Source organism: Solea senegalensis, linkage group LG13, assembly GCF_019176455.1.
Source record: "Solea senegalensis isolate Sse05_10M linkage group LG13, IFAPA_SoseM_1, whole genome shotgun sequence".
NCBI lineage: Eukaryota > Metazoa > Chordata > Actinopteri > Pleuronectiformes > Soleidae > Solea > Solea senegalensis.
In genome coordinates, this window is record NC_058033.1 from 20,465,667 (window position 1) to 20,492,748 (window position 27,082).

General features: G+C 41.0%; 3 protein-coding genes across 3 annotated transcripts; 1 reads left to right on the plus strand and 2 right to left on the minus strand.

Moving 5' to 3' along the window:
- Positions 1-10,933, minus strand: slc22a5 (solute carrier family 22 member 5). Its single transcript, XM_044041784.1, has 11 exons — positions 10,774-10,933; positions 5,053-5,478; positions 4,869-4,972; positions 3,877-4,031; positions 3,613-3,784; positions 3,399-3,525; positions 2,484-2,578; positions 1,983-2,197; positions 1,394-1,576; positions 1,158-1,293; positions 1-366 (listed from the first exon to the last, which is right to left on the minus strand). Exons 1-11 carry the CDS (start codon positions 10,789-10,791, stop codon positions 267-269), a joined length of 1,731 nt encoding a protein of 576 aa, XP_043897719.1. The 5' UTR covers positions 10,792-10,933; the 3' UTR covers positions 1-266.
- slc22a21 (solute carrier family 22 member 21) lies at positions 8,437-17,049 on the plus strand. The gene is made up of 10 exons (XM_044041783.1): positions 8,437-9,163; positions 9,842-9,945; positions 11,223-11,377; positions 11,488-11,659; positions 12,547-12,673; positions 13,313-13,410; positions 14,560-14,774; positions 14,857-15,039; positions 15,953-16,088; positions 16,401-17,049. The coding sequence occupies exons 1-10, from the start codon at positions 8,762-8,764 to the stop codon at positions 16,540-16,542; spliced, it is 1,734 nt and encodes a 577-aa protein (XP_043897718.1). The 5' UTR covers positions 8,437-8,761; the 3' UTR covers positions 16,543-17,049.
- On the minus strand, positions 16,756-26,767 carry LOC122779433 (solute carrier family 22 member 5-like). Its single transcript, XM_044041785.1, has 11 exons — positions 26,282-26,767; positions 24,940-25,122; positions 23,927-24,030; positions 23,396-23,550; positions 23,099-23,270; positions 20,761-20,887; positions 19,909-20,006; positions 19,450-19,664; positions 18,587-18,769; positions 18,342-18,477; positions 16,756-18,114 (listed from the first exon to the last, which is right to left on the minus strand). Exons 1-11 carry the CDS (start codon positions 26,486-26,488, stop codon positions 18,030-18,032), a joined length of 1,665 nt encoding a protein of 554 aa, XP_043897720.1. The 5' UTR covers positions 26,489-26,767; the 3' UTR covers positions 16,756-18,029.
- Positions 26,768-27,082: the final 315 nt, after the last annotated feature.

The window sequence follows — 27,082 nt, forward strand, 5'->3', positions numbered from 1 at the left end:
TTCAAGGTTTCATATATTCATTTTTTTACATCTATTGTTTGACGCACAATTATAATCTACTCAGATTACCAAGTTTCTCAAATGTTCAACTCCCCCCAAATACAAAAAATTTGGAAATACTTTGTGAATTACATCAAAACAGCATCTACTGTATAAAAAAATAGTAATTATTAAAATTATATATATACGTGTGTAAAAAAAAAGCAGTTCTTTGAAAGTGATTGTTTAATCCTTGGTGTGCATCTGTCTTTCTTCCCTCTTGGAGATTACACGGTAAGCCCTGGTACATCAGCTTTCCCCTCATGTTGTGTCGGAGAGTTTACTTCATTTTCGACGTATTTTCTCTTCTTGGTTCCAATGCACAACCTGGAACCAGGTAATTGGCAACACAGACGTCAGAAGATGACATATTTAAGGGCCCCCGCCATGAATGGCAGGGGCCGAAAACAGCTCCTGGCACAATTTTTTATTGTAATCCTTCAGATTATCATTCTATCAGTGGTTTATTTCTATTTTTGAGGGGGTTAACGTGCATAAAAACTCTTGAAACTTGGCATGGAGGTGAAGTCTGGCGAAAATGCGATATTGGCATAGTTCACGGACCCGTGTGTTGCTCAAGGGCTCTACAGCGCCCCCTAAGGTGAAAACACAGCAAAATTGAGTTCCACCAAGTTTCGGGAAATTTGGTGGAACTCAATTTTGCTGTGTTTTTCACCTTGTTATAAGATGTTATAGATCAAGACAAACAAAAAAGTCGACAGTAACTATGCCCTCAACTCAACGGGAAGTCGGCCATTTTGAATTTTGCCGTCCATTTTTGGCGATTTGCACCCTACGTAAATGAGAGAACTCGTCCGAGTGTGCTTGTCTACCGAAATTTTAAAAAAACGCGCCTATTTGTACAAGACACATCAATGGCAAAGAGTCACCGAGAGGCCACGGCAACCATCGTTTTGGCGAATTTCGACCATTCACCGTGAAACAGGAAGTGCCCTGTCACTTTGCCATACACTGACCGGTTGCCTTGAACTGAGCTCCTTTGCCTCACACTTATAATCGTCACACTCCGTGTTTGTTGGAAGGCTGGTTTCACGTTAACCCCAACGCCACTGCGATACCGAGCAAATACGCTGACCTAAGTAAGAAAATGCACTCACCCCTGACATTCTTGCATCTGTGCCAACGTTTCTGGGAGATCTTTATTCAGAGTCTCTGGGAGAAACAAATTCACCACAGAGGAGGCAATGGTCAGACTCCCCATGAGGATATAAGGCAGAGCCTTACTGTAAGTGCCTGTAAATAAATAAATAAATAAATAAACAAAAAAAGGAAAGTTATACATCTTGCCACGTAGATAGGTTGATATAGATGCAGTTCAGTTAAGTCCTCGTACCTAAATAGATGATATAAGGAGCCGTGATGCTGCCAATACGGGCCGCGGAAGAGCACATTCCCATGCCGACGTTTCTGAGCACAGTGGGGTAAATCTCGGCCGTGTAGATGTAGACGATGCTGAAGGCAATGGTGAAGCCAAATTTCCCAGTCATTTCCAGAGCCAGGGCAAAGTTGTAAAGAGCTGAGGAGCAAGAGGAGCGGAAGACATGTGAACTGATTTCTGCAAAATCACTTTGTTTGTGACTGACAAGGTTTAAAGGCGACTTTTCCTGTTGATGATACAAAGTTTTGGCCCAAATATTCAATTGCGTACGAAAAAAAATTGTCAAACTGTTTATTACTGCACATTATTAGATAAAACCCACTTTATTTAAGTGCCAAAGCACATATTTAGCAGATTTTAGGACAATTTAAATAAAGTAGTACATAGTTCCTACAAGCAGAACCAGTGTATTGTTTTTACATTTTATTGACGCAGTAAGAAGCTGCCTGACCAAACATTTGCTGAGCTGTCAACGCAGCCACATAAACCAGAGCACTCAGCACTCCCGGCTGCGGTGTAGATTTTGTAAATCAGGAGAACTTACTGTCAGGGATGAACTGGATCAGCAGCAGAACTCCTCCTCCAATGATGAGAAAGGAGGACAGGAGTGCCCTCCTCGGACATTTCTTCAGCAGCCATGTGGAAACAACGTAGGCGGGGACCTCGGACGCCGCCGAGAGAAAACAGTTCATGAAGGGATTTCCGCTCAGGTTGGAAGTGTTCAGTGATAAACCAAAGTATCCGATGTTTATTGCCATCCTGAAGGAAAAATAAAAAAGTACTTATAATTTAATTTCTCTTGAGGTCGTGGGAGGGTTGCCCACGAAGCTAAAGTGATGGTGAACCTTAAATTACCCATGATGAGGTAGTGATTTTATGAATTACATGTGACACACGGTGGACGTGACATGTAAAGTGCTTTGAGTGCTCGTTGTTCAGTCTAAGTGCTTTCTCTTTTTTTCACTCACTTTTTTAACCTCATAAATCAACAACCACACACACGCACACTTCATCTTCATAAATGAGAAAAAACTTGACCACTCACCACAAGAGGAGACACATTAGTGTGATGCAACGGATGTTTTTGGATTTCAGAACGTCGAGTATAGTGTACGTCTTGTTTTTAGATATGTCCTGTAGCTAAGAGAAACAAAGAAACATGTGGTTATGTTTGAATTGTCTACGTGGAAACAAAAAAATCATTGACATTTCAACTCATTTTGGCACAAACTAGGAAAAATAAAGATATAAAGGTGTATATATTGTGTTGGACACAAATCGTCCACTAGGTGTCACTGTTGTGTTGGGGATCACGTGAATTTATTTAACTAGGAACCTTCAGACAGGTAACAGGTGTTGCTAGTCGGAGGAGCACTAATAGTTTTTGACCGAACGCAACGATGCGCTGGCTTATGTAAATGTTTGGAAACATATGGACTATGAGAAATAAACTAACATAAAGCAGCAGAGGACGAAGTTTGACTGTGTTATTTCTAAATTCTACTTTTAAAAAACAAAAAAACAAAAAACAAACTAACTAAAGTTTAGCAGGTGGAACTTTTGCTCTCGCGGTAACCCGGACTCATTTTAGTGACGTACCACAACAAAGGTTTGGATGATGTTGACGTTTCTCACGGGGCTAAAAAAAAGAAGATTTTTCGATCGCAGAGGAGCTAAAACATTAATTGTTATTTGCACAGCAAATTATTGATATTGTTTAAGTATTCTGTGTTATCGTAATGTATTAATTGTTTAAAAAGATTACGTTGTTATAGTTAGAATTGCACATGTCATATTTTTGTTTGAAAATTGCTTTCTCAGGAAACAATATTGAGGTTATTTGTATTGCTTACAAAGAAACAATTGATGTTTCTTTCAATAAATGCTGCAGAAAACAGAAAAGTTTGAGAACCACTGCATTAAGGCCACACATACTTGTGTCATATTATGTGAACCTCACCTCAGATTTCTTAAAAATCACAGACGGAGCTTCAACTTTATTTTTTCTCGCAGCGTCTCTCAAAAACGCCTCCACCTCCTCTATTCTTCCCTGAGTGATAAGCCAGCGTGGGGACTCTGGGATGAACCTGCACGGGACAAAAAGCAAAATACACCGTTTGTGTTTGTGGATTTAATCGTGGATGCCTGACTATTTAGTACTTAAAGCAACGTACCACCAGAGGGGGATGTAGACCACAGAAAATGTGGACAGAACGGCGAGCAGAGTCCTCCACTCTCTGATGCCGTATGCGATCCAGGGCAGCGTCATGTACCCGATGCAATAGAAGAGAAAGGCTCCCAGAGTTGAGAAAAGCACTCGCATGGTCTTACTCAACACCTCTGTCCCTGTTAGGGGTCAAAATTAAGACATTAATAACTCTTCTACTTGTGCTGCTGCTGCTGACAATAACGTGTGCCTGGAAGGTCAAAGGTCATACCGAGTACAAATGCAGAGATATAGAGGGATATCTGGGAGGCTCCGATGAAGAGGAACATGACGCAGAACATGATCCATGAATGTGAGAAGGACTGAAGCAAGACGGAGACACACTGGGCCGCGAGGGAGATGAAAACAACCTTCTTCCTACCAAACCTGTGGGAAAAAAATACATTATTGACATTATATACCATAGATATCTTATGAGTGACACTAAAATCCAAGCGCAATCTAGAGTGGATTATTTTTGAGCCTGTGACCGCAGACCTGACCTTTCTGAACCCGTTTTCCGAATGCTTAGCCGTTTACTGGCAGTTGTTTCACACCAGGACTGAACGAGGACATATTTTCATGAACTGAACATTAAATTCCCTGATGTGACACAATAATCAAAACCTCACAGCTTCCTCAGCCACCACACGCTCAGTTTTCACAGCTGCCAGTGAAGTGACGCGCTCCCCATCGCTTTGTTCCCCGAGCCACATGCTTTAGTATTTCTGGGAGCAATTGATTTCTAAAAGTTAATTAAATAAAAGGATTGTTCCCGACTCATGACTGTGCAGCCATTGTTTCAAGATTACTATAAACAAAAATCAAAGGCCTCATTTTGGGAATTTCACTATTATTACTGCACAAATTTGCCCTCAAGCTTGTAGGATGTAATCACTGCACAATCACATCCATGAAGTCTCAAATTAACCCTTGGAGAAAGACTATTCCAACACCAGATGGGGCTGTTGTTGTTTTAATGACACCAAATCAAGTTCAAATTTCCATTAATATTTGCTACAACATTCAGTCCCCACTTTCAAAACCACAATCCACTTCATTTATGATCACCCCCCCACATTATTTCACTTTTACCAACTTTAAAAACCTCTTACATGAAATAACACTAGTGTGTAGTTTCATGGGAATAATAAAATGACTGTTTTTGAGTTTTAGGGAATTTCACTGATTAAACTGACAAAAAAATTAAACAGACTAACATACCTGTCCGAAAGCTGCCCCGAGATTAAAGATCCTAAAAGATATCCCACATACAGCATGGAGGATGAGAAGGGAACTTTCCAGTGGTTGTCACAAACAAGGTCCCACTGTGAAAGACAGAAATTACATTCAAAAAAGTCCTCAGAACTTTCATGATTTACACTTGAAAACACAAATGTATTCTGACCTCTGTGACTATGTTGGAGTGGTAGATTTCTTTGCTGTAGTTCCATCCATCTAAACAGGCTTCTGTCTCCAGGTCAGTGAGATTAACATCCCTTCCAGGAGCGAGTCCCTCAGCGGAGAGGTTTATGACCACGTCCAGCCTGTATCTGCTGCACTGGCTCTGCACGGCTTCTCCGTCCACTGCCGTGACGGGAATGATGGCAGTCCTCCACTCCTCTGTCAGGTTGGACTCCGGAACGAGACAGTGGTGCTTCGGCACCGCTCCAACAAAGACAAAGTAGAGCCCGTTGAATCCAGTCGAGATGAACACAGTGTTAAGGAGGAAGAATGTGGTCCAGAAGTAAGGACCGGTCTGTCCGAGGAACGCTGTGTCTTCATCATAGTCTCCCATTCTCTGGAGAGAAGGGAAAAAAAACAGCTCCCTGTCCTTGAGGGAGAAAAGAAAACTCTGAAATTCTTCAGAGTCTGAGACGTCGTATCCCTCTTAGAGTCGACAGCTTAGTACCAGAGTGTGTAGGGTTGAGCTCTCTGTGGGTCAGAGGAAGCTGATCCTTCAGGGGGACGGAGTCACAATTAAAACACTTTGGTCTCTGTAGTCCTGATGCTTAAACTTCCTTTCTGGGAGAAATCACCTTCACGGTGACTAAAGAGTAAAGACCAGATACAAAGTGTCTCATTTTATAAGAAGACGGACAACTCTTAGTAAAATGGGACGCCACTTATCACTTAATCACTCTCTGATTTGATTAACGACTCATTAGAATGATCAAAAAGCGCCAGAGTGATTCATCAAAGTCACGCAGCTCTGCACAAAAATGGAGCCAAAGAGGAATTTTCTCTATTCTTTCTACACTTGTAAATACCCCCGAAGAAGTGCACATGCCAGTCATCTAACTACTGCTAAGTAGCATTAGGACTCATACTGTAGCCACACTACAGGGACAAGCGGAAATTGTAAAAGAAATCTGCATGTTGGGCTTTATTTTGCACAAAGATGAACTACTTTTATGTATTTATTTGTCAAACTGCTAAATTAACCCCCCCCCCAAAAAAAATCAACTAAACTTTAAGATAAAACATCAACAGGAAAGTGAGTTGGACTATAACTAAATATATTATTTACTTTTATTTGTGTATATTATTGTCATTTTGTTTTAAATACTATGTAAATGTATTTATTGGGTTAAATGGTTCAGAGTAAATAAAATTACTCTTCTTTCTGCTCCTTTTCAATTGTTTTCTGTTTTTTTATTTGCGACTGTGAATTTGTGAATTAAATAAACTAAACTAATATGGCAGTTGTTTTCCAAACAAGAGACCTGAAGGACCCTAAAGACAGGGGTGGTTAAGGGTGATTTCCCTTAATCAAACGATCCATAAAATAGCAAGAAATATTGAAATTTGAAAAGTGAGGTGTTTACAACACACTGATTGACAGCATCAGTACACATGTACACAGGCATCCTGCCTCCTCCTGAGGCAACAGTGTGACACCTAGTGGTGTCGCACACGCACAAACTGAGCCGTGGTGAGCTTCAGGTGTCTCTCTGTCTGACTTTTACTGACCGGCAAAAAACTAAAAGGCTTTGCATCTCACTTTCCAAAAAGTACTGGTGACCCAGTCTTCTGCTGCTACACAGACATTAGAATAAAGCCTTAAAATCGTCAATATGTAAAGATAAGAGCGAACATTTGATCTCAAGACTTTTAGGTATAGCTTTTCATGTTTGGGGTCCGAGATACCCGGTGTCTCTGGTGACCACGTAAAGTCATGAAGATGAAAAGGAATCTTTCAGTCGAGGTACAGGAAGTTGGGCTGTGAATCTCGTGTGATTAATGACATTATGTGTGTGACAAGATTAGAGCACAGTCTCCTGTGGACTTTTTCTATCAGCCAATAGCACCCAAGACTCAACTGATCAAAGTCCACAGACTGTGAGTGATTCACTCTACACCAGACTTCTGTCGTTCTCCACACGTCGCTTTAGCTGCATAATAATTGGGCGTGAGTTGGTTACCGTGTGCAATCGGGGTCTTTCAAAAACTGGATAAGGAGCTTAAGGAGCTAAACTATGTTATAGCAATCATGTGACAACGGAACATCAGTTTAACCAAAAAGCAGATGTCAACGTTCATAAAAACAGACAAACAAACAAAAAAACTATCAGCAATATTCCATGAGACACAAAACAATAAGCTAATTTAGCGTCAATACTTAAAATTAAATCCAGGCCATAAAAAGAGATAATAAAATAGTAGTTTTATTAACAATGCTTCAGTGCAAATAAAGTACCAGTAGAAGGGTAAGCAGACATCGGAACATGTTAAAAACTGCATAATAAAATTAATAATAATAAATAAACATTGCACAAAACAAAGATTTCACAGCCCCATGATTTAAACCCATCACGTTACTTGGAAATTAGGTGAAGGGTGAAGGTTTAAAAAGGCAGTAAGTGGGGTGGAGGGGGCCCTTTAAAAATCTTGGGCTTTTAACCCCTCACTTAAGTCTCCTTTACACACGCAGCAATATCACACGACATTCCCTCAGTTCAATAATTCAGTTAACAAATCTCCCGCCGTTCCCGATTATTAACCGTGGCTTTGACATGCATGGGAATCGCCTATCACAGGGGTGTCAAACATACGGCCCGGGGGCCAGAACCGGCCCGCCAGAGGGTCCAATCGGCCCACAGGATGAATTTGTTAAAATTTCACACTAATCTAAACGTAATGTCAAATGCTCCAGATACCCGTGACTAAATGTTTGTGCCTTTATAGATCCAGTGTGCTGTGTAAATAGTAAATTTAGGCATGATATTGTTGAAATTGCACTTATATTTCTCAAGTTCATGTGAGAGGTTCATGTTTTGTAAAATTATCCTTCAGTAAATGTAAAACAAAGGAGAAAAAACAAAGGGGTTCTTGTTGTTCATAGGTTATTATGCTATTATTTTACTATTTTTACTGGTCCGACCCCCTTGAGATCAAATTGTGCTGTATGTGGCCCCTGAACAAAAATGAGTTTGACACCCCTGTCCTATCAGCTGAGGAAGTCACACTCAGGTCTAATAATCACAGAGTGAGTGAAAGTGACATCACATGTCGAGCACATGAACACACACACAAGGTAAGGTCTGTGCAGTAATGTACTCATGTGGCAACACAGGGACACAACAAGGGTTTGTCCATTAGAGGATAACCCTTAACTGTGATGCACTTAAAATATAGTAACACTAACATGATGGAGATATCACCCACTTACTAAAAAGAGCAGAAAAAACCCCTGCATGAATGCCCCCCCCTTTATGACACTGAGCTGTTCATTGACATGGATTTGTCTGCTGGAAAAAGGGTTGGTTCTACGTCAATGAGCAAATGAATCACTACAGATACGTGTGTAGTCATGTACACAATGTTAGACATTGCCTCTAAAGGTGAGGCAATATAGAATATACAATATGATGGGGGGTGTGGGGGGTCTTTTTCCTGTCACATCTATGTGAGCCACTGGACAAAAGCGTTCAGAGATGACAGATTGGAGATCTTTGGTGTTCGTAGCAATGAAAGTCCACTTTGACCTTCGACATTAAGTTGTTTTTTTTTAACTTAGTGCGTCTGAGACTGTAGTGGAGCAAGTACGGAAAAAGAAAAGTGCGTTTCAACACCCACTGCAAAGTCCACTCCTGGGTCAACTCTTACGCTCGAGTATGATCGACTATGAAGCGGACACCGCTTTCCTCGGAGACTGGGGACGTTTCCAGCGACAGGTGTTTTATCTCCTCTGCGTGACCATCGTCCCCAACGGCTACGCCGGCATCGCCGTCGTGTTCGTAGCCGACACGCCGGCGCACCGCTGCGCCGTGCCGGCGCACATCAACCTCACCGCGGCGTGGAGGAACAGCAGCATCCCGCTGCTGGAGGTGGAGGAGGGGAGCGGCGCGCTGGTGCCCAGCAAGTGCCTCCGATACAAGCTGGAGGACATACTGCGGTTCTCGGAGACAGGTTTAATGCCCGGCGTTGATGTCAATCTGACGAATGTGCCAAAAGAAGGCTGTTTGGACGGCTGGGAGTATGACCGCAGCGTTTACGCGTCTACTATCACGTCTGAGGTTTGTGTAGTTTGCACGTGCAGAGATCCCTGCTGCTGCTGTCATCGTGATACAATCTACGGATGAGGCTTAAAATCACTATAAACACTGACATGTTGACATTTTCTTGTCTCCCATTTATATTTTTAAAGGTTTGTTTCTAAATAAAGACACACGAACTGGAGCTATAACCTATTCAATATGCATAATATTCATTGTAGCCCGTTTATTCATCTGTTGTAGTGGACTACATTAAATAAATTAAAGCTTTTATTAACAATGCTTCAGTGCAAATAAAGTGCACTTGGTTTTTACCAAAAATAAACAGAAAAACAAATAATCTTCCTGTCTAACTTCCTATCCATCTCATGGCAGATACTTTTATTTTGAACATGTAAACAGCAGTAAACAAAAGGAAGAAAACAATGATGTTGTAATGGCTGAAGTAAAAAACCTAAATCACACACCCCTTCTCTAAAACTCAGCCATGAATGAATCAACCCGCTTCACTTTTAACAGCATAGATAATAAACCTAATGAAGACAAAACCAAATAACTAGGCACTATATTTACATCAACATAATGCTAACTATTATTTATTGAATTTCTGTTTTTCAGCACAGTCTTGCAGTTTTAGATACTGATTATATCACACTTTTACTTTACTCTGTGGTGTACACTGCACTATGTGTGTTTCAGTGGGACCTGGTGTGTGATAACGGGTGGAAGAACCCACTGACTACCTCCGTCTTCTTCTGTGGACTTCTCGCTGGTTCCCTGATTTCAGGCCAGCTCTCCGACAGGTGATGATGCTCCAACGATAAATTAAACCTAAGGTTAATCTGTAAACGAGGTTTCTCGTGTACTCTTTACCTTTAACTCCGATCTCAACACGAATGTCAAACGGTCAGTCAATTATTAGGTGTTTCACATGGTAACATGTTTATAGACTTTGTATCCTGACTGCAGGGAAAAGGTCACAATACATACTTCTACATACAAGGTATGGGTACTTATTTTTGAGGGTACATATCTGATTCCCGTTCATGAAAATTCAATTTCACAGAGATGGAACTTCATTTTCTCATGTGCCACTCCACGCTCCTGTCAAATCCTTCCCTGTCCACACAATTTGAGAAGCAAGGCAGATAAAAGCAGGTCAACCCAGACGTGAACCAGGCGCTTGAGACGTTGCTTCAACTCATGCATTGTTGTTTGGGGCTCGAGACAACTAGTTTAGAAAAGGTTAGCAGACCTTTATAAACCTAATCGTCACCTCTCTGGATATTTTTGCTACTGTGAGTTTGGGATTATGTACAGTATGTTCCAGGTTTTTTTTCCAGGAATATGTTTAATAAAAGAGGAGGATCATCTGGGTCCGATGTCAAATTTTAAAGCCCTGTAATGGACTGGTGACCTTCTCTGGGGTGTACCCTACCCGCCTTTTGCCCTATGTCAGCTGGGTTTGTGCACCAGAGCCCAACGCGACCCTCATGTGGAGGATAAAGCGGTAGAAGATGAAAGAATGACTGAATTAATGATCAACACAACAAAGCCAAAGTATTTTTAAGTACGTGTATAATGTCATGAGCCATTGTCGGACATTGTGTGCACACTCTTTTCCCACTCACCAGACAATAATGCTGCATGCGAGACCACGAGTCCCTGACGATCTCCGTCAAAGAGAGCACCTCCTGCTGGGTCCATGGTGGTTTGGCTTGTTCTGTAATGAGGCAGACAAAAGAGAGGATGTACACGCAGAGCTCAAAATGTAGCACAAGTTTGTTAATTTTTAAGTGAACAAAAACAACACGAGGGCAGAACACAGCAAAGCAAAATCCAAAAGAAAAAACACTGAAACAGTCTAAAAGTAATAGGAAAAACCCAGAGAAGTCAATAGCAGACACATGGAAAAGTTGAAACTGATTGACACAATGTCCAGGGGCAGACAATGACATATAATCACTTAAAAATAAAAATTAGAATAAGTCTTTTGTATGTATATTAGGCAAGCAGCTTCTCCCTAACTTTGTCTCTATAGCACTATTTGACATATTGCTTCCTTTGTGTCCTTTTCCAGGTATGGGAGGAAAATTGTCCTGTTCGTTACCATCTTGCTCCAAAGTGTGTTCACACTCCTGCAGGTCTTTGCTCAGTCCTGGGTTGTGTTCTGCGTGTTGCACTTTGTTGTTGGGATGGGACACATCTCCAATTATGTGGCTGCATTTGTGTTAGGTAGCTTTCATTTGCCTCAACTCACAGTCTGATTCCCACACCTATTGCATACTTGTTTATGGCCCTACAAAAACTAACAAAATCTTTGTTTGTCATTCTCTTGTGTTTAGGAATGGAGACTTTAAGCCCACGTGTGCGGACTATATACTCTACCGTGGGCGCAAACCTGTTCTTTGTTGCAGGCTACATGCTGCTGCCTCTGTGTGCTTTCTTTATCAGAGACTGGAGGATGCTTCTCCTCGTCCTCTCCCTGCCTGGATTCCTCTATGCGCCTCTCTGGTGGTAGGTAGGTGTGTGTCTGTCTGTGTGGATAAGTGTGTGTTTGCATATTTGTGATAAGCACTCAGTGTAATACTGCACTAAATATGACAGAATATCGTGATTTGTGTGCCATCTTCATTTACTCTTTTCGTCGCCAGAAACAGGTGCCGATATTTAACAAATCTCACATTTACTATGACACCCAAATTATTCAAATAGAACTTGTGGTTGAAGATAATATATACTCCTTTCATTATATGAGTGTGTAAAATAGGCTTATGGCTTGAATTAATAAATAGCAAAATACTATTGCATGATTAAAATCATTCATAATAATACATATGGGCAGTTAATGTGCAGCGGTTTAGTGTTGTGCATTCTGCTGTTTGGCTCTCATATCAATCAAAAAAGAGAGACTGATAAAACTAAAGGTCAAGAAAGAGTCATATTATTATAGTATTGGTTTTGTTAATGCTGTGACACAAGTGGTGGATTGAGGGAATTTCTTCACATTTGTCAGGATGAACTGAATAGATGTTGGATAGTTAAGGGTCAAAGTTGCTCCTTGAAAAGTATACCCATTCCCTGCACTAAAAGAAACAGTGGGAATAGAATTTTTTTTAAAAAAAGAAGCTAATTTCCTTCTTTGTCTGCTTCATTCAGCAGCAATGCAAATATCACAGGAAGCACATTTCTAGGCACTAGCCATAAAATTAATGTTTGTGCAGGTAGCCCAACCTCTGGCAATGGGAATGGTGTTAAACACCTTTTCTAATGGGTTAAAAAAAAAAATTCCTGGGTGTATCTGCTTATTTTTGTGTGAACAAGGCTTTATCATTATTTAGACATGCACATGCTATGTGAGATCAACGGACTGATGCTCTTTTTCTCACTGTCCACTCTTTCAGGTTCATCCCAGAGTCTCCTCGGTGGCTGCTCTCTCAGGGCAGAGTGGAAGAGGCTGAGGCCATAGTGAGAGAAGCTGCTCATAGGAACAACATAGAGCCTCCACCAGTCATATTTAATCCTTCTGGGGTGAGAGAACTCAATGAGAACTGATGTATACTGTATGAAATATGATTGCATTAACAATGTGATGGACACCTTACTGGAGGGAAGAGAGTGGGGATTTTAAGTGGTGTTTTCCTCAACTTTATAATAGTACTATTTCACACTTCAGGATATTACACGACTGTGTTAAAACAACAGTAACAATAACATCTCCCGCTAAACCCCATAACCCAGGGGTCTCAAACTCAAGGGCCAATAATAAGTGTCCAGTTTGGTCATGAGGAGGCCGGTCATGTAAAAAAAACAAAAAACCTTTTAATCCATGTGAGAAAGAGAATGAACCTTGTGTCCATATCTTCTACCCCCTCCCCCACTGATCACTAGACTGAATGATCATTCTGAGCTAAATTTCGGGTCAAAAACTACGATCTGGATGATGCTGCGGCCGGATTTACTCTATAATCTCACAAAAATCAATCTTTGTTAAGATGCATATCACATAAAATATCTACCTTAGAAACGAGCAGTGTAAGGTTATAGTGTATCCCCTGAAATTATTTTATGTGTGCACATGCGTGTATTTATTCATCTATTCACTCTTGCCTCTTGCTCGTGCGTGCGTCCGTGTCTGTCTGTTATTCCACGTGCTCGGCTGCCCCACAGAAAGACTGCGAGCCTGAGAAGAAGACGGCGTACAACATCTGCAAGCTGTTAGAGTCGCGAAACATCCGCGGGATTTCTCTCATGCTGTGGCTGGTGTGGTGAGTCCCCCGCTGTCGTCCCATCTGACCTCCACATTCAGCACAGTGACCCTGCACACACAGCTATGCACACACACGTTAACGTATACAGTGCACACGTTGCCCTGCATCACCTCGACGGCACGTCAGCCTTTTCTCACTAACAACAAATAATGACCTGTCAGACGCTATGAAGCCTGCGACTCGAGATCAAAAATCAGACGTTATGTAACGGCACAGCGTGCTTGTGTTTCGTCCTGTGCTCACTTCACTCGCTTTAAATGCAGCTTAAGTTTGTGTCTTTGTCACAAGGTGACACTTCATTACTTAAATAAAGTCCTGAGGACATCACAACCAGTGGTGCAGCTATTATAGGACTTTTTAACTTTATAAACCGATTTATGTTCTTTTCAGTCTAATATTTTTGCTTTACTGATATCCACTTGTTCTTAGTCTGTTTACATTTTTTCAGTTACAGAACATCCCCTATACTTAGCTTTAACTGTTTTTGTCCATCCAGTTAATGCAAGTCTAACATTCACTTTTACATTTGGTCTTATATTATTCTTATTTTATGATGTATTATATATAGAATATGTTATGAACAGTCAGTCAGTCATCATCTAACCGCTTTATCCTCCACCAGAGGGTCGCGGGGGGTGCTGTGCCAATCTCAGCTACATCGGGCGATAGGCGGGGTACACCCTGGACAGTTCGCCAGTCCATCGCAGGGCCACACACAACTAGAGAAAAACAAAACAACCATTCACTCTCACACTCACTCCTATGGTCAATTTAGAGTGTCCAATTTACCTAATCCCCTGCATGTTTTTGGACTGTGGGAGGAAGCCGGAGAACCCGGAGAGAACCCACGCACACACGGGGAGAACATGCAAACTCCATGCATAAAGGCCCTTGTTCCAACCGGGGCTCGAACCCGGGTCTTCTCGCTGCAAGGCGAGAGTGCTAACCACTACACCACCGTGTGGCCCTATGAACAGTCTATTTTCATAAATTTACAAACACGTTTGACAGATTTGGACAAATAGTACTTTCCAGACAAACAAGTATTAAAGTATAAGTAGTTACAAGTCTGCTTCTATTCCTGACAATGCTGCACAGCATCATGTTACTGTTTAACACTTCTTTCTAAACAAACTATCCCCACAGGAACAGCTTGTCCATCGCCTACTCTGGGCTTTCCTTGAACACGGCGAACCTCCACGGCAACGCGTACTTCAACTGTTTCCTGTCGGGTCTGGTGGAGCTGCCCGCCTACTTTTTGTCGTGGGTTTTGTTCCGCTGGTGTTTGAGGCGACCGAGTCTCTCCTCGACTCTCTTCACCGGCGGAGCGTTGCTGCTCTTCACGCAGCTCATACCAACAGGTGTGACGACATTCAAGAAACCCTTATTGTTTGAAGTCTAACTTGCTGTAAGGGCTCACAATGTCATTTTACTATTTTCCAGACCAGCTCGCTCTTGCCATATTGTTTGAGATGACGGGGAAGTTTGCAGTGACGACAGCTTACTCCTTTGTGTACGCCTACACGGCGGAGCTTTACCCAACTGTGCTAAGGAACACAGCTGTCGGTGCCTGCTCCATGGCCTGCAGAATAGGCAGCATCACTTCTCCATACTTCATTTACCTCAGTAAGAATCCTTGTGTGTCTTAAGTCCACATGCATCGTCACTTGTGTTGTTCTGTTGTTCAGTCAGGCTGCAAAGAAACACTCTCTCTCCACGTTTGCACCTTGGGTTCTAGTTCCACTTGGAACCAGGGCGCTCTCGAGGCTTTTTCACTAATCAGTTAAGCAGAACCAATGTTCCACTGCCCTACATCACTAAAGGTGGACATTGGACTATGTGGTCCTTCCGTCTTCCTCTGGTCTACAGCTTACATGCCCACTGATGACGTAAAAGCTGGTTCAGGATAACCCCGAACCGTGCCAGTGTGAAGGGGCTTTATGTGATGCATAGATATGACCTAATGACTAATCTGGGGGAAACATTGTGTGTTCGCTTTTATCCAGAGGACAGAGTTTGCCAGTTTCTTTGCTGTTGGATGCATTTGAAAAGTAGTAGCACCATGGTTGCTGCTCTGTTCCTCTGGAACGTCTTTATTGTTGTGCGCCCTCTGCTGGTATAAATTATATGTGTATGTGAGGTTCAGAGAAGTGACCCACAAATGAAAGGAAAAAGACGTCATTGATGGATATTCTTCACGGCAAACTGTTGATCATTGACTTCCCTCGAGTGGCAACACTATTCTTCAATAGAGTTTTAATTTTAAAAGGAAAGTAACAGAGACTAAGATTAGTGGTTCAGTATGGAAAAGCTTTGCAAAAAAGGCAGTTTTATCTGAATGACCACTCCTTATGATTTTACTGAATGAAATTATTAACATGCAGTGCTGTCCTTTATCCAAAGTAACTTTCACTAGAAGCCGGTCTCTATCCACAAAGGGAAGCAGACTTAATTAGCACTCAGATCTGGTTTCTGATACGATTTATTGGACCAGATTTACGGAGTCTCTTAAAAGTCCCCTCTTGATGTGCTGCCACAGGAAACTATTTGCCCTCACTGCCTTACATCGTCATGGGAAGCATCACGACCGTGGCGGCGTTGCTGAGCCTCCTGCTGCCCGAGAGCTTTGGAATGCCTCTGCCAGACACCATCGCTCACATGCAACACTTCCCTGGGTAAGACACACAAACGCACCCAGTTCTCCTATAGACTTTTGCAGGGTCCATTGTGTTACATTGGATAAGTTGATTGAAGGGTTAGCCAGTTTTGGTTTCAGGTCAGAATTAAACCACGAGCTAAACTATGAGATTCTCTTATCTTATCTCTTATCTTAATGATCGAGTGCCAGATTAAATTATATATATATATATATATATATATATACATATATATATATACACACACATATATGTACACATATATATAGCAGCAACCATGGTGCTACTACTTTTTCAAATGTGTGTATGTTTGTTTGTTTTTAAATATAGGTGTGTTCAGAAGACACCGCACACACTCACGGAAACAGACGATGAAGAAAATCCTTCGAGTGGATTGATGAAGAAGGAGCAGGACTTGTATCCAGTCTCTCCACACACGTCTTCTAAATGCTCAAAAGAGAATTCACGTTAGAGTCACTCTACGGGACACGAACCAAGGACGCTGAGGAACATAAGAACATATCATTAAAATGTCTGGAGGAAATATGAGTTTCTTATATGAGTCCAAATGCTACTAAACGCTACTAAAGCCTCCAAGCACATACATTTGCATTGAATATTTAATGAAATTTGTTATTTTAATGGATTGTATGTTAATGCAGATTTAAAAAAGTAAGAAAAATGATTATATTTTGAAATAATACACCATTTTTTTTATTATTATTTTAAAGTCCTTCATGTGAATAGTGTTTTGAACAGTCAACATCATGATGGCATTGGTTTTACTTGCATGTAAACAGAATGACCTTTTGTCACGGTCTTCTTGTGTAAACATCTCATATACTGAGCGGAGACAAAAAACAAAACAAATCCTCAGGCGCAAAAGTAAAAGTGATGAATTTAACTACAGTTGAGTTGCTTATGCAAAGGCAGTGTTGGTATTACAATACAACAAAGACAGTGTATTAAAGTATGTAAAGAACCCTGATATTACAGATATTTCCTCAAATCCACCACCAGAGGTCAGGCAAAGACTAGTCCTGGCTTAAACATGGAGCTAAGAGATCAGTAAGGAGCATACATGCATAGATGGACACACGGAAGCTAAAGAACATGAGGCCTGTCTGTCATGATTTCAGTGCCCACATAAAAAAACAAAGAGAAATTAGAGATTTCCCTTTGTGAACACATGAGTCTGAGCGATCACAGGAAAATGAGTAAACAACAGTAACAATTTCTTAACCACACATACATTTGTTACCCGTATAATGAACCACTTTAAAATCCTTATTACTAGGACGTCTATAACTCTGGTGGAGATCCACCGTTTGATTTAGCATTCTATAGAATGAGTAGTAACTTAACTGCAGTGAAAGCATATATGTATTATCCAGAAAAAAATCCAGAAAAAAAACAAAAACCTTATCTTACCTACAAAGCCCTTTGTGACCGAGCTGCACCATTTCTTGACCTAAGTAATATATCCTTACTCTGTAAGCGGTGCTGTAACGTAACAAAGTACAAATACTTCCACGTATCTGTACTTGACTTTGGTATTTATAATTGTAGCAACTTTTACTCCACTACAAACTATGTTAAATCAGAAGAGTTAACATGGGGGTTTAGTGTCTTTGCTCAAGGACACATTTAGACTCAGAAATTGTGAACCCACAACTCACCCTACCACTGAGCTACTATGGCTCAATCCTTACTGTTTTTAATAATTTTACTTGAACTTCTGAAACTTAAGTACATTTTATATTAGACAAGTACCTTTACTTCACTTAAGTGAGATTACAAAAAGTGACTTCAACTTCTACCAAAGTCATTTTCTACTTATACTTTTACTCCAGTATCACCTTTCAGGTACATTATACAAGACTGCCTGTTGGGTGCCTTACAAATAATGTACTTTATATAGTGGTTTGTCCCTTAAGACAATGTATATGATGATTGACACTAAACACTGTAGGCTATATTTGACTGTTTGGCCACTCTTTGTGTTCTTTTCTTTTTCCCCCCATTGACGCATGGACACATCATCCTGTTGTAAGACAAACAGAAAAAAAACGATCAGTCAGACATAATATCATATTTTACACATTCTGGCCTCTTTAGCGGCTAAATAATAAGTACACATTTTAATTGTGTAATGCATTTAACGGTGTTTTTTTTCTTAAAGAACTGCTGAAATCTATTAAGTGTAACACAAATTAAAATGTTTGTAAACTCTTAAAAAGGTATCCTGGAGTTATTAAATATAAAAAATACCCTTTTCCCCTTTGCATCTGTTCAAAGTTTTCTGGTAGAGGTTGTCCAAGCGTTTCGGGGAGGAAGAAGGCAGCAAAGGCCGATAGAATGGACAGAGTCCCCAGCAGAATATAAGGAAGATACTTAAACCATAATCCTAAAAAAAGCAGAAGTGGGTATTATTTAGATTGGAGTAAAGCCTGGGTCTTTCATATGTGCATTTACAGTCTGTGTGTGTGTGTGTGTGTGTGTGTGTACACACTCACTCATCTTTAACATAAACGGTGCAATACAGCTTCCCAATCTGGAAACCGTTCCAGTTGTCCCCGTTGCCGTGTTCCTGAGTGGCGTTGGGTAAAGCTCAGCTGTGTAGGCAAACATCATGGAGAGACCACTGGTAAATCCGTATTTACCCAACATCTCCAGTGAAAGAGACAGGTACGAAAGTTCTAAAAAATAAAAAGGAAAAACATCAGTTTAAACAACAGAATAGAAGACACATACAAGGGATCAACAAGTCAGACGCTTTTTGTGTTTTTGAGATCTGTGTTGGGATTTCAGGCTGAAGTGCTTCAAATGTAGCAAAAACTATGACATCTGGTGGCTTGTAATATGTACTGCAACCAACCAAAAGATTTTTTTTGTCTGTAAATTATCAATCGAATGAGTCATGTGACTCTTACCACTCTCCAATCTAAGATGTTGTGGGAAACCAAGATTCTACGCTGAATTAATGGCTCTATTGTTATCAAGACTGGTTTTCACTTTCGGAATATACACAACACTTTTTTTTTAAGTTATTATTATTATTATTGTTATTATTGTTATTCAGCCTGAGTCTGGCCTTTATGAATAGATGCTTCATCCTTCATACAGTAACATTTGTATGTAAACACCAGCGGCACAGGACAAGAACACTTAAATAACATTTCCTGTCATAGCCGCCTCCCTTTAGTATTGCAAACGTTGCTGTTGTTGCACTTCCTGTGTAGAGAACGAGATCTAAGCTGCACAAAACTGAGAAACACAGAGAGATGTGTGCAGCTGATGGGCATTGTGTCAACTCATTTGACACTGGTTTAATGTCACGGACATTTTTGATCAATTTGGGGTTCATTTATTAGCTTACCTTGAGGCACCAGCTGAATGAGAAACAACGGCACCGCTCCAATGAACAGGGAACCCACGACAGACAGCCGCCGCGGTAAATACAGCAGCGCTAGCCAGCTGGAGACGTACGCCGGAAACTCCACAGCTGCTGAGATGAAACAGCTGACGAAGGGGTTCGTGTGGAGCTGCGGTGTGTCAAAGGAGAGGCCAAAGTATCCAGCGGTTATAGTGAACCTTAAGCAGAGATTTCAAGTCTGAATATATTGCGAGGTAGCATTTAATCATATCACATCATCCATTTAGTGTAGAGTTGGAATTGGGGCCTTGTACACCATGTATTGAGTATTTCCTAATTTTACTGCCTCTAAATATGACAATGCAATCACTTTTACCCTTGGTAGCTATAAATTAAATGTATCGATGCATGTATAAAAACAATAATGATGCCAATTAAAATTGTGATAAATTAAACACTCACGACACCAAGCTGACAATGAGCGTTGTGCCTCTGGCTTGACTCTTCAGCAGATCCAAGACATTGTATTTTTCCTTCACGTCTGTCTTTGTCTCATTATACTGCAAAACACAAGTAGAAGGTTGTTTTAATTAAAAAATAAATTAAAAAATACTTAATCAGGCATGAATAAATGACGATGCAATAATCAGGCATGAATAAATATGTGGGTTATTACAAAATCACAAGAGCTCAGGGCCACGCTTAATACTTACATACGTTGTTTTTTTTTTAATTGTCTTAGAATTAAGACACTTGCATGTTTTTAAACCTGAATAGGAACATAATATAAAATCTGGACCACGCACTTTGTACTTTGTGCTAATCTCTGACTAAAACAAAGCCTACGACTCAGTGCCACACACATGGATAATGTCATGCTTGGAGCTCCAAAGACCTTCGTCAAGAACTCAATGGGACTGTGGAAGACGACTCTAGGGGCCAACTCAAAGCCCTTTGCACAAGTCAACCGTGGGGGTTCCACAAGCAAATGGGAACCATGAAGACGCAGCGAGGAGATCTGCCACAGCCAAAGACTTACATCGAGTCAGCGATGGAGAGGAGCTAAGTAAAGACAAATGTGGTGTAACCCCCAAACTGAGAGAGTGGTTCCAACACATTCCGAGACTAACATCTGAGAGCTCTGTCCAGATGAGCACAGTCCTTAGAACAAATGTGCCAAGATATATAGATAGATATATAGATACAGATATATATATATATATAGATATATATATATATATATATATATACATATATACATATATGTGGATATCTGTGTTGAAATCAAGATGGTTTAAGTCAGAGTCAACTCACGCAGCTTTCTTCAAAGATGATCGCAGGCGTCTGAAGTTTGTTCCATTTTGCAGCCTTCTTCACGATGGCTTCAGCCTCTTTCACTCTTCCCTGAGAGAGCAGCCACCGGGGAGACTCTGGGATTAACCTGACACACACAGACACACACACACACACACACACACACACACACAGTCAATAAAAACCTAAAATACATCTCATAGGAAAGTTTAACACTCTCATTTATATCATTTATCGGGTCTTAAAATGTGCATTTTATTAATTAATATAGCAGCAGTCAATTTCCTATGGAAACATTAGTGGATTCATTCTAATAAGTCAATTAAGGTTTTTAGCATTGGTAAATACTGGAGCTGTTCATCTCACCTCCAAGAATCTGAACACTGAACTACAAAAAACTAAATTGGTATTTTATTGTAGAATAACATCACAGAAATGCAAAAAAACTGCAGAATAAAAATGAAAAACACATGTTAAAACAACAGATTCACTCGTTGTCAAAAATATTGATTGACCATTTTCCACAGAGGGTGCAGCAGAAAGTATTTTCCCCGTCATTCTTTTGAATTGCAATTCAATTCGAACAAGGTGTGCTCATTCACGTTTGAGCAAGCATGTGCCACCAGGCAGTGGAATTTGATGACTCGGTCATGTGTTTTATATGAAGACAATTAAAAGTGCTTCCATGTTCGCTCCACATAAGACTTGTGTGAAGACGCTTTGTCACTGTGACTTCAATTTTGAGCTGAACATTTCTGCAAGTCACACCCCTGCATGTGTTGAGGTAAATGCTTCACTGCTTTTTTCCCCACGTTGCTTTAGGTGCGTGTTAGAGCATGTGTGCTAGAGACACACCTCATCGACATCCCTAAGCACTCACAGACACACCCTTGGTGAATTGCTGTGGGAATAATAATTGATAAAAACATCAGGCAGGAGATACAGAAGCATTAAAAGTAAAACATCTCACTTTAGTGACACCTACCTCCAAGCCATCAGACATTTGAATCTGCACTCATCATCATGTACTTCTTTCGCACTTGCACTTACACATAATAGGCCGCTGCTAGGTATTTCCTGTATATATTTTTCTCTTGTTTGGTTGTTTGTGTTACTTCATTTTGTTGTGGTGTTTGTGTATGACCTGTATTGTGTCTGTCTGAGAGCAAAACCAAGACACAATCCTATCACTTATGTGACATGGCAAGAAACTTGAACATGCTGCAACAGTTAGATCTTGCAGATACATGTTGCACAACATCCGAAGGATTCGGCCGCCTTCTAACCCAGAAGGTGGCACAGGTTCTGGTCCAGGCTCTTGTCATCTCACGCTTGGATTACTGCAACTCCCTCCTGGCTGGTCTTCCCGCATGCGCCATACGACCTCTGCAACTCATCCAGAATGCGGCAGCTCGACTGGTCTTCAACTTACCAAAATTCTCCCACACTACACCCCTCCTCCGCTCCCTTCACTGGCTTCCTGTAGCTGCTCGCATCCGCTTCAAGACTCTAGTGCTTGCGTTCCATGCTACAAACGGATCCGGTCCAGCCAAATCCAGGACATGATCAAAACCTACACCCCAGCCCGCCCACTCCGCTCTGCATCGACAAACCAGCTTGCTGCCCCCTCACTGAGAGGATCGCTGAGGCACTCGCAGAACTCAAGACTGTTCACTGTCCTCGCTCCCAAATGGTGGAACGATCTCCCCATCGACTCTACCTCGACTAAGACGTGTGTGTGTGTGTGTGTGTGTTTATAGATCACATTTCAGGTTTAGCAAAATGTGGTTTTGCGTGTTCTTATGTGACATTTAGTCAAAGTGATGATTCATTCTGTATTGCAAATTCAAATGCTTAATAAATAAGACAGTTTTTCTTCTATTTTTGTTCATAAAAATGAGCCAAGCCAACTTTGAAACGTGACATGTTTCCAAATTTCTGTACTTTTTGCTCAGTTGGTGAAAATGGTAAAAAACAAAAATTGCCCATAGGTTGTGCTGATAAAAAGGATATAAGACAAGTCTATATTGCACATTCTTGTGCCAAAAGCATTCCACTTTCATTTTCACTTCACGACTTTAACTTTACTGTACCTTTGGTGAGCAGGTTCCAAACTGAGTGATAGTTAATTAAGTTAGTGGTTGAACTACTGAGGTAGGTTGGTGTGTTTTCGTGCAACAGCAGCAGCAGTTCTAGTTCCTGAAGATGGGGTTTGTGTATAGACACTGCTCAGCTGTGTTTCAGTTCAGGTAAGAGAGCAGTACAACCAAGACTGTGAGATCCTCCTTCATGACACTTAAACACATAACATCAGCTTTCTTGTAGCGGTGCAACATACCACCAAGCGGGGAGGTAGGCGGCGCCAACCACAGACAGAGCCAGCAGCAGATATCTCCAGTCCCTTATAAAGTAAGCAAAGAGTGGCAGCATCATGTAGCCGAGAGCAAAGCCAAAACACGTGCCCAGCGAGGAGTAAAGCACTCGCACTTTGTCAGTCAAGACCTCAGCTCCTGCACACAGAAGAGAAGGAAACCACAGTGACATGGATGCAGGACGAGGACAGACAGTGATTTATACTGCGGTCATTCAACAAACAAAACAACTGTTCCAAGAAGAATGACAAATTCATATTCACCCAGCACGAGAGCGGCTACAAAGTTGGATATCTGCCCCAAACCATTGATGAAGAGGAGGATGGTGAACATAAGCCATGAAGTAGAGTAGACCTGAGCAAATGTACAAATCGTCTGGAGGATAATGGTTACAAAAAGAACAGGTTTCCTTCCAAATCTGCAGAGAGAGGGAGATGTTAAATAGAAGGAATGAAAATAAAGAAAATCTTTTTCCTAAAAGATTACATTCAGATATTTCTGGGTTAAATGTGGTATTTTTATTTCTGTTGCATGAATAAACCTTTTGTTAGGATTGTGTCACAGTCAGTTTTATGAATACAGCATAATTGTAACACAATCCAAGTTAAGAGTGGCAATAAATGTGGAGCAGGGTTTCCGTAGAATGAAACATAATACGTTTTATGATGTTGCATGTTCTTCCCAGGGATTATGAGAACAATGCAATGTCACACTGAGGAACAGGTTTCATACACGCCATCATTCTCAAATCTGGACGTGATGGGTGTTGTGTGTATTTCACATGGAGGCGGTACCTGTCTGAGAGCTGTCCTGACATAAACGACCCACACAGACTTCCCAAGAAGAAGACTGAGGCTGAAAAGGGCTGCTTCCACTCATCATCACACACCAGGTCAAACTGCAATAAAAAGGAATATTAAAGGAGACATATTATACCCTATTTCTTAAGTTAAATCGCAAACGGACACACATTTGCTGACTTCATCCGGCACATTAGCTTCATATATAAAATCCTCTGAGGCTGGAAGTTTGTGTAAAACACTGTGCTCCACTGTGCAGCCACGAACGGCACACTTGTCCCTCCGTATTGACATAATACCGCTCTTCCTTCCTCGCCTGCACTCTCACATTTTATAGGGACAAGGTGGAGCTAAGGTGGAGCTCTCAAAGTAAACGTACTGGTAGGGTGGTAACATTTGCGGTGAAATGTGCATGCTGCCGCCATAATGCGCAGGGAATTCAACATTGCGTGTTTTATCGCCTATACTTACACTAAGGGGGAACACGAAAAAAGGACTGAGTATTCTTTTTCCACACTTTGGCGACAAGTATTGAAATGATTAAAAAGTTGATTTTGCATAATATGTCCCCTTTAAAATAAACAGACACAACGATGGTTTTACTGGTTTAATGTGTGACTGCTGTCATTCAGTTTCTCACCATCTTTCACACTCAACACACAAGAAACTGTAACACAATCCAATTGTGCAACAGTCAAAAAAAAAAGAAAAAAGAAAGGCAGACATGCCTTACTAAACAGAACCAGAGGAACTTGTTGTTACACCAAATCATCAAAGTTAATTACAAAAGTTTATGATTACTGGTCAATAGTTTCCAAGAAACAGCTTGACATCATTGGTATTTGGCTAACAGACTCAATAACACCGAACAAACAGATGTTTCAAATCCTGCAGGGGAAAAATGTGCAGCAGAGACATACTCAAGAAAATACACAACCCGGGTGTAGTTAAGGATAATGTAGGCTGAGAAGGAGCAGAATGAGGCTCAAACAGTCTTCGTCACTAACCTCAGAGACTATGGTGGCTTGGTAGATGTCTGTGTTGTAGATCCACCCGTCCACACAGGCCTCCTGCTCCAGGTCTGTGAGGTTGACATCCTTGTCAGGAAGTAATCCCTGAGCCGAAAGGTTTCGGACAACATCCAGCCTGTATCTGCTACATCTGCTCAGCTCCGGTTTCCCATCCACCACCTCACAACCACACAAGCCTCATTAATTTACAAGCACAGCCCGTCAGCAATCAAACACCACAGTATGTATGGAAAACTATTAAAAATGCAGCAAGAGCCTTGGGATACTAGGGTATACTTAGTGGGCCTCATACATTACCTGGATTAATCTTTATATGCAAATCATCTTTACACCACAAATATGGCCATACCAGTTTATGAAATAATTACCATACATTAAGTTGGAGAAATTCAAACCTTATCTATTTACATGGCAGTTTAATTGTCAGATCAAACCAATTAAAATATCTCATGGCACCATTTTTGACTTTGACATTTAACAGGGTTTTTTGTTTGTTTGTTTGTTTGTTTAAGAATTAACTAAGTTAAAATAGGGTGGCCTCAAATCGGTTTGAGTGTTTTTTTCTAATAATAAAAGCAAGTTTCTGTGATTTCTCAGCATCCTAAACGTGAATGTGTTCTGGTGTCTTTGTTCCACATAACAAAGACACATCATCATTTCCAGGTTTGAGAACATTTCCTGACATTTTATGGACCTAACAACTATTAATCGATTAATCAAGACAACACTCAACAGATTATTCAACTATGAAAATAACAGTAGCAGTTGCAGTTAATATCACGATGCATGCGTAACAGAACAGGAGTAAACAATTTCATTACAGCATATATTTACAAAAAGAACATCTGTTTTGCATAAATGTAACGTGGTACACGTGGAAGCTTCTCAAAAAAGGTACCTCGTGTTTATCTGTGGAAAACGTGTTCTATAGCAACTGTTCCCTGGGATACTTACATCGACGTCACAGCTAAAAAAAAAATAGTGCAAAACCCACGAAAGTAGCTCTTAATTTTTTTACTAATAATTAAAAGATGTTTTACGTTTCGGCATTTTTTTCACAGCCGGTAAACGGCGGCAGCAGTCGTGTTTACGTTTTGAACCAATCACAGGTTACACATATTTGATTGACACCGCTCTCAGCCAATTATCTGTTAGACCTCGGGACTTGGAAGGTATGCTGCGTTCAGTGCAACTCCAAAACAAATTATAGGACAAATTATACATCAAAACTTTTACTTTGTAATAATCCACATAACCACAGAATCATATCACTTTCCTTCCGGAGAAAACTACAAATGTGACTAAAGCACATTCTCACCTTGAATGGAATGATGTTTTTTTGCCAGTCCTCCGTGAGGTTGACGTCACGTACCCGACAGTGGTGACTCGGTATGTCCGTCAAGAAGACGAGGTTGAAGGCGCCGAAACCGTTGGGGACGATGCTGGCGCTGAGCAGGAAGAAGACCACTGTTTGGAAACGTCCCCATTGTCCCAGAAAAGCGATGCTGTCCTCATAGTACCTCATTGTCAAAGAAGCGTCTTTTTCCTCTTCTGGCAACAGTTGTTGTGTGTGCCAATTGTCGTCATGCTCGCCTACTTTTAAAACATCACCAGGTTTGTTTCTCTGCAGAGGAAAAAAGTCCTGGAGGAATAAGATCTTTCTCCCCGCCCATACGCCCTCATAGTATGCGAGCCTTCCTGTATTACCAGCTACTGTCCGCGTTGTACAGTATTTACATCGTCGAGGGCGGAGGTTTGCGTGTGAACGGTGAGGACATGTTTCTACCAATGTCAGGAGAAAGTCAATTTGTCCTCACCAATATTAGAGACATGGCAATGCGTCTCTATATATAGCATACTTTTTTTTACGAGGTTATTGTCTGTTGTTCTGCTGTAGTCCATCTGCTTCAAGTTTGGTCACGTGAGCAGGGGAGGGGGTGGGGCCAAAGATCATGTGGGCGAGGAAATTTAAATAGTTGCAGAGAGTTCAGTTAAGATTAATAGGGCCACATGTAAAACAAATTTTAAAAATAAAACAGCATGAATTCAGAATCTCAGAATTCTGACTTGTTCCTCAGAATTCTCACTTTTTCCTCAGAATTCTCACTTTAATCTCACA